This window comes from Conger conger, chromosome 2 (assembly GCF_963514075.1).
Source record: "Conger conger chromosome 2, fConCon1.1, whole genome shotgun sequence".
Lineage (NCBI taxonomy): Eukaryota > Metazoa > Chordata > Actinopteri > Anguilliformes > Congridae > Conger > Conger conger.
This window is the reverse complement of record NC_083761.1, coordinates 68,847,853-68,855,819: the sequence shown is the minus strand read 5'-3', so window position 1 is coordinate 68,855,819 and position 7,967 is coordinate 68,847,853. Positions and strand designations below refer to the sequence as shown.

Here is a 7,967-nt window from a genome sequence, read left to right as displayed (position 1 = left end):
CGATGCCCTTGCAGCAAAAGCGTATAAAAAGTGTGGGCACTCAACTGGCAAATGTAAGCTGAGGAGAGAACACAAAAAAAAGAGCGCGTGCCCCCAGCCCTGGACTCACCCGGCATGGTGAACTCGGACAGGGACTCCAGGCCGCCGACGCCGCCCAGGCACGCCGTGCCCGCCCCGGGGCAGTACGGGTCGACGTCCAGCGCCTGCGCGGAGGCGTCGGCCGCGGCCCGGCCGCTGAAGGACTCCGGCGAGGAGAGCTGGCCCACCACGGAGCTGGAGAACAGGGCCGACGGCAGCGGCGACGGGGAGGAGGGCAGGCTGGACACGTAGGGCGAGCGCAGGCCCACCGCCGTGTTGGGCAGGTTGGTGGGGATGGCACCCTGCACCGAAGGCTGGGGGGCAGGACATGAAGGGGGGGGACGCGGGAGGGGTGATGAGGAGTCACGACGGGATGTTCCGAGTTTAACGGGGCACAGCGAGGCGCGCGGTGACACAGCCTCCGCTGTCAGCCAGTGGAGCCGTGCAATTTCTTACAGAACTGGAGGAGAGCCTTCAAGCCAAATCCTGAGTTCATCTTTACCAGTCAACCCCACAACTCTACAACATTAAGGCCATGCAGCATTTAAATTGAAAAGATGAATATTCGGCTAACTGAGCAAGCGATTTTACCCAGCTTAATGTTTTTTTTTGGTTTTTTTTGTAATATCAAACATTCAACAAAAAAATGGCTTTGAAGCACGTAACGTCAATCCCTACTCACTGTATGATTTCACCATACAATCAGTGATGACCGTCAGCGCCTTAATCGGTGACATCGTCATCCAATGGGCGTCCGTGTCTGCGAAATGTGGGTCTGAATCCGCACTCACCACGCTGACCTCCGCCCCCTTGGGGATGCAGTCCAGCAGGCCGTCCATCTGGCCGCTCATGACCTCGCACTCCGCCAGGTGCTCGGACACGGGCACGGAGTACGGCACCCGGGGCAGGCCCTGGCTCGGGCTTTCCGGGAGGTCCTGGGGGGCCAGGGCAGGGGGCGACTGCTCGTCGCTGACGGGAATGGGAGTGGCCAGAGGGGCGGGGATGCACTGGGCACTGCTCGAGTCTGCTGAGAGGGAGGAGCAGGAGGAAGAGGAGAGAGAACCAGAGCAAGGACCAGGAAGGGAAGTCAGTACAGCCTACTGCTTAGCACATAATGGAGAGAAACTGTAACCCGATACATTAAAATATATAACCCATATTAAAAGTTACCTGGGTTATATATTAAAATATATAACCCATATTAAAAGTTACATGGGTAGATTTAATACCTGTTGAAATGCCATTTAAGGATTCCAGCCCATTAGCAGTCATCTGAAAAAAATAAAATAAAAAATAAGTTTCAAGAATACGACCAGCATTCAAAAGCATTCAGGTCGTCTCACTCAACCCTCAGTCCCAGTGCCAAATTTACAGCATTTACAGAAAGACAAACAATTGACTCAAGGGTTCAATACGTGCCTCAGCTGTAGGGGGCGCCGTGTCCCCGTTGCTTTCTCCGACGGCCGTGGCAGACTCGGTCTGTGAAAAGAGCAAAGTCAGAATGAAGAGGGGCTGGGTAGGGGGGAGGAAAAGCAAAGGGCTTCACTTTAAAAGAAGGGATGTGACGGAATGAAAGAAAGGGAGGGGCAGGTTAGCAGACTCACCTGCGGGCTGACGTAGGCTTTGCGGATCTTAAGCCCCAGTTTATTGGCCAGATCCTGGGCTAGATCACTCACTTGTCGGTCCTGCGATGGAACGATCAACCATCAGAAATGAAGTAATTTCATGAAGATTTTCTCAAGCTCCTGTTCCCTGAGATTCTTCATATTCCCCATTTCACGCTCAATTCATCAAGCCCAATAGCAATTGTACAGTTGGGTGCAAAAAACTGGGTTCCCCTGGTTTAAATGTCTGTTACAGTTTATCTGTAGGTGATCGAAAGCAAACTCGAACTCTAAATGGTTGAGTTAAAACATTAGACCTTTCTGCAAATTTTAAAGCAGGATTGCTTTTTAATTTAAATTTTTCACCGTTTATAAATTATTTATTTTAAAAGGAAAAGAGCCCTGTGCAAAAGCTTGCTCTTGCTCTTTTTAAAAAGATGACTAAGGCCCAGACCCAGGTGATTTACTAAAGCGAGAATTTAAAGACTCTTAGCTGGCTACAGGAAGCGTTTACAAGCTGTTATAGTTTGTAAAGCGAGGAGGCATGACAAAGTACTAACTGACAGGGGTCCCAAACTTTTGTACAGGGCCTTTTCCTGTTTTTATTATTTTGAAACCGCAAGAAATTAAAATGTAATGCTTGCTTTAAAATTAAGAAATGTGTCAAGTTTAACACTGAACCATTTAGTGGTCAGGTTTGCAAAGATATTAATTGTAAAAGGCTTTTTGACCAGTGGTGCCCAATATTCTGCACACTACTGTATGCCTGCTCCATTGTTCCAGCGCCCTCTATTGGTTCCAGGGAACACACGCAAACAGCCATCCTTCAAGGATACAGGTCATTTCACAGCACTGTGGAGTAAATTAACTGACATTACATTCAGTATACATTGAGTATTAGTGCTAGACCAGCCCACGGAGGTAAATAACACTCCTGGAGCAGTTTAGGAATAGAGCAATTTGAAGCTCTACAGGTATTACTGGAAGGTAGTTCTGTGAGCTGCTTAGAAGCTGTCAGTAAATGGGTAATACACAGTATGACAGCATGCTTCTAGAAACATCAGAAATGAAACAAATGGATACACTGCAAATAACATCAGTCATAACAAGTGTTTTAAGTCTTGTAATAAAACATAACATCTTATTTTTGTTCTCTCAAGCAGAAAACACTACCTTGTTTTAACTTACCATTTGCTGGACAAGTAAAATTCATACCCCATTGGCGAATCTTGAAATAAGTCAATCTGTCTCACCTCATTGGCAATATTTGTCTTATTCAGCTAAAGATTTGAAGTCTAAATACTTGTTGAGACTAACTTATTTTTGCAGTGTACGCGCTGGGGGAGACCATCGCACCCCCGGTAAAAGCCGAACCTCAGGAGCGCTTACGTGAGGGGTGATGAGCAGGCAGCCCGTGCTGCACTCGTAGGCCTCCTTCAGCCGGCCCAGCTCCCGCAGACACAGGGCCTTCCTGTACAGCGCCTTACGGCTGCCCTCGCACACGGCCAGCGCGCTGTCGCAGTCCTGCACGCCACGCTCATACTCCCCCTGCAACACAAGCACATGGAGAACAGCCCTGAGCGCAGGGAGAACAGCCCTGAGGGCAGGGAGAACAGCCCTGAGGGCAGGGAGAACAGCCCTGAGCGCAGGGAGAACAGCCTGAGCACAGGGAGAACAGCCCTGAGCGCAGGGAGAACAGCCCTGAGGGCAGGGAGAACAGCCCTGAGCGCAGGGAGAACAGCCTGAGCGCAGGGAGAACAGGCCTGAGCGCAGGGAGAACAGGCCTGAGCGCAGGGAGAACAGCCCTGAGCGCAGGGAGAACAGCCCTGAGCGCAGGGAGAACAGCCCTGAGCGCAGGGAGAACAGCCCTGAGCGCAGGGAGAACAGCCCTGAACGCAGGGAGAACAGCCCTGAGCGCAGGGAGAACAGCCTGAGCGCAGGGAGAACAGCCCTGAGCGCAGGGAGAACAGCCCTGAGCGCAGGGAGATCAGCCTGAGCGCAGGGAGATCAGCCTGAGCGCAGGGAGATCAGCCTGAGCGCAGGGAGATCAGCCTGAGCGCAGGGAAATAAGCCTGAGCGCAGGGAGAACAGCCTGAGCGAGCACCCCCTGCTGGCTGCCCCCAGGCAGACCTGACAAGTGCTTTTTTTCCAATGATGATGTAATTTCCCTAACACGTTTCATTTCCCTTTATTTATAGTTGTTGTGATCCATCATGACAAGTCACGAGGCAGAAAAACACCACACAAGTGACTTCACATAGTGGCACAGCCAAAGAGCATCAGAAGAGGCTAAGCTAACTGTACAGGCTAGGCAGCTGGTGTATGAACACACATGTACAGGTATCACAACCCACAGTAAGAGTGAGACAAGCTCACTTATTGTACTGGACCCCAGGAAGATTAGCTCCTGCAGGTGTAACAGCTAATGGGGATCCAAATAAACAAAAAAAATAAAGGTATTTAAGGTACCGGTTACTGGACTGTCCCTGAGCGTTAGCCTTAAGCAGGCAGCGGGAATAAGGATAAGAGGCGCTGAGGGACTCACGATGTTATAGTGCGCTGCGGCCCTGTTGACGTACAGGCTCTCCAGCAGGACCGGCGGTATGACCAGCGCCTCAGTCTGCGCGTAGCGTGCCACGCTCACCCCCTCGCTGTAATGCACCGCCCCCTGCCTGAAGTCCCCGTCCCGAAACACCACGTTCCCCTCATCCAGCAGGTTACACACCAACTGGGTGAGAAACAGCTGGAGCAGAGAGGAGGCGGAAGGGGGGGGGGGGGGGGGGGGGGGAGACAGAGAACAACCATGAAGAATATCAGAACAAGGAGATAAGGACAGCGAGGGAAGGCTTAGTAACCAGGGGAAACAAATGGAATTATTGATCCTTTCAATATCCATCCTCAAACGGGGTGAACAAATGCCTAACTCCTAAGGACAGACGACACATCCTTTAGTTCAGCCCCTGTTCTTGGGGCAAATCAAACCTCATTCTGCATTTTAAATGTAACAATAAACCAGAGCGCCCAACACATAAATCTTACACTCATACATTTAACTGTGGTGCATTCGGGTAAAAGCTTCAGTGGAAATGTACAAGGCCTATTAATGGACCGGAGCAATTAAAGTTAATTACATTACGCTGCAGTTGTGGAGCAGGCACTCTTACCCAGAGTGGCATACAGTAGTACATCCACGTTACTCTCAGGATTACGAACCAAGGCACAGAAGCCATTTTATAATCAAAGTGCAACCTAACCTAACCTAACGAACAACAATTTGTATTGCCGCGTTCTCAAAATTACATAGAAAGTCAAAGTCATTTAATAATTACACAAAGAAACAAACAACCCAGTCGATCCCAAAACTGACTGACACCCGGCCATAATTGCATGCATTCCATGCAGATGATATGAAGGACATTTTGAGCTTAGAATTAAATATGCCAGATTGTACACAGACAAATGGGCGAATACAGACACAGGGGAGAGAATGAGGGACATTGGGGCACAGGGGAGAGAATGAGGGACACTGGGGCACAGGGGAGAGAATGAGGGACACTGGGGCACAGAGGAGAGAATGAGGGACACTGGGGAACAGAGGAGAGAATGAGGGACACTGGGGCACAGGGGAGAGAACGAGGGACACTGGGGCACAGGGGAGAGAACGAGGGACACTGGGGCACAGGGGAGAGAACGAGGGACACTGGGGCACAGAGGAGAGAATGAGGGACACTGGGGCACAGCACACAAAGGCCTGGAAAGGCTCCCGCCCCTGTGTACAGCAGGCCACGTTCCGGGACCCGTTTTTATAAAGAAATTAACTCCTTGATACAGCAAATTGCCCTCTGGTTAGGCTGATGCCATTAATCCACATAGGTCTGACAGCCGCTGTCATTTGGAGGGAGCTGTAAAAGCCACCACCCCTGCCGCCCTGTATGGTCTCTGACAGGGTGGCTCAACCCATGTCCTGGAGATCCTGTGGGTTATAATTTCAACCATAATTCTGCACACCTGATTCTATTAAACAGTAGAGCAACAAGATCTCTAGCTGTTGAATTAAGTGGGATTTCTTATGGTTGGAGTGAAAACCAGGACAATAGATCTCTAGGAACAGGGGAACCTAATTGGCAACTACCACATAAATAACCTGAAATAAACAGACTGAAGTGCAGGCATATACAGCAGATTGGGAAAATACCTCATAAGTTTCTGGATCTGGGAAAGGCAAAGATGACCTGAGGACACAAAGACAAAGAACTTTAACGACGTTCCAAACTTCATATCCTGAAGTCACTTTGCGAGTTGGGGATAACTCACAGGCACAGAATATGCAGCATTTAATTTGTATGTTTATTGCACGAAATTAATTAAGTACAGCCAAATAGAAATTAGAAATTCCCAATTCTTTTGCTGGTTTATCTTCAACATTTGAAGACAGTGTGACAAGGCGGGAAGTAACATGCGTTTCCTCACTGTATGAACCCCAGGGCTTTCTGAATGTCCTCCTTCCGCTTCTGTCGCTCCAAATCCATGCCTGCAAGGACGGGAGTTAATCAATTAGCCGATGCTCAAACTGAATATCATTGGCAGAGACTCCTGTATTTTATTCCATATTATTCACACTGACCTCACTCATCCCAATCATACCGAAAGATATGCTTAAATCTCGCAATTCACTGTTATTGCTAGTTGGTCAGCTACATAAATGGTAGAAAAAACAGGTTAGCTAGAAAATGATTCAAGTTACCATGTGAAAAATGCGCTTGTTAGCTAGGCCATTTGGCATTTTAACATAGCTAGTACCTAAATTACGTAACGTTAGCTAGCCAACTAATGGTAGGTTATATGACTTTATATTATTGCGGTTAGCAAAGGTAAGTTAGCTTATTAACTCATGTGTTTGAGAGGGAATCAATGCATTCTTCTTGAAACCTGACCGGACTTACCTGCTTTAGGTTAGCTAGCTATAACTAACTGCGTTATCATTTAGCTAGAGTAACTTATAGTTAACTAACGTTATAACTATTTGGCTAACACTATGAAAATATGGCGACACATGTCAACCAAAATATCAACTCTGTTCGTTAACTAACTTTAGAAATGTGAGCCAGATTTTGTGTTAGAAATACAATTCTAGCTAGCTATATAACTATGCGTGGATTTGACACAGTTGAACTTGCGTCCATTTCTGGCCTACAAGCCGTCCATATTCCATCCCCGAACTCGCGTGAAATAAGACGGAGGAAGGCAACTCTCTTAACCACTCGTAAACTCTTACTACTTCCGGTAGTAGCCATCAATTTGAGATATAATACTTACTAGTAACAATCATCGTCCAACATGTTGGCCTAACATTCCTGGTGCCGTGAATATGCAAACCACGGGCATATAAAAGTTAGCTAACGTTAGCTAGCCCATGTCATCAAATAATCATGTCAAATTTGTGATTGTTTACCAAGACGTACCAGAGCTGTTGCCCTTCCAGCTAAATGTAAACATTGCTGACAAATAGAAAGTAACACAGAATCAGACCGTCATTGTTCCTTTGGCGTTATCCAATTAAGTTACTAGCAATCATAGTCAGCCATCTAACTTAGCCGTTATCCAATTTTCTCATGAAGCTACCCAACTAGAACCTAGCAAGCTAAGTGATTCTGTAACGTTATTCTCGTGAACAGCTTGCTATTAACGTAGGTAGCTACGTTGTACTCAGTGCAGTGGCTAGCTAGAGCTTAGCTGTCAAAACTCGTACATCAGTTTTTCCTTTAATCAACAACCAGTTCCACTAGCTAAGTAGCTAGCAATAAAACTTCCCATTAGCCTAGCCAACAAGCCATGATCAATCATTGGCGTTTTCACTCCGTACAGTATAACGTTAGCACTACCTGTAGCTACGCTAGCTTTCTACCCACCTCAAACAACAGTCTTCGCGTAGCTAGCTAACTTGCTAGCAACCAGAGACTTCTTCACAGTCGGTTGAATATATTCTTTGGACGGTGCGGATTTCTTTTCCTTTAATCGTCCAATGTCATAATTTCGGATTCACCGCATGATTGGGATCGAGAAGCAACCGCGGACGGAACATGTGAGTTTTTACTTTCTAAACGAGCTAGTTGCGCTCAAGTTTGTCGGAAGCACACTCCCCGCCCGGTCCTAAAGAGAGACATGTTAACGACTTTTCAGCGGGAGATATTTCAGCGTCTAGCTAACGATTGCGCCCTGGCCAACATTGTGAATTTGTAAGTGAAGATTTACTTAATAATCTTCGGACCCTCGGAAGACTGAAAT

At 47.7% G+C, this 7,967-nt stretch overlaps 1 protein-coding gene across 9 annotated transcripts in view; it reads right to left on the bottom strand.

Annotated features, from left to right (window-relative positions):
- zc3h7bb (zinc finger CCCH-type containing 7Bb) overlaps positions 1-7,837 on the bottom strand; it is a 22,525-nt gene extending 14,688 nt beyond the window's left edge. For 5 of the 9 annotated variants that reach the window (XR_009708163.1, XR_009708164.1, XM_061233301.1 and 2 more), the window contains exons 1-10: positions 7,145-7,193; positions 6,153-6,213; positions 5,878-5,914; positions 4,228-4,425; positions 3,072-3,230; positions 1,683-1,763; positions 1,498-1,557; positions 1,308-1,350; positions 870-1,105; positions 110-392 (exon numbers count right to left, since the gene is read on the bottom strand). Coding sequence is in view for 4 of the 9 variants with exons in the window: in XM_061233301.1 (XP_061089285.1) it covers positions 110-392; positions 870-1,105; positions 1,308-1,350; positions 1,498-1,557; positions 1,683-1,763; positions 3,072-3,230; positions 4,228-4,425; positions 5,878-5,914; positions 6,153-6,213; positions 7,145-7,178 (1,192 nt within the window). In the remaining 5 variants the exon portion in view is untranslated. Of the gene's footprint in view, positions 1-109; positions 393-869; positions 1,106-1,307; positions 1,351-1,497; positions 1,558-1,682; positions 1,764-3,071; positions 3,231-4,227; positions 4,426-5,877; positions 5,915-6,152; positions 6,214-6,998; positions 7,121-7,144; positions 7,194-7,591 lie in introns of those variants that run through there. The other 4 variants (XR_009708165.1, XM_061233303.1, XR_009708167.1 and 1 more) reach the window with 3 other exon arrangements.
- Positions 7,838-7,967: the final 130 nt, after the last annotated feature.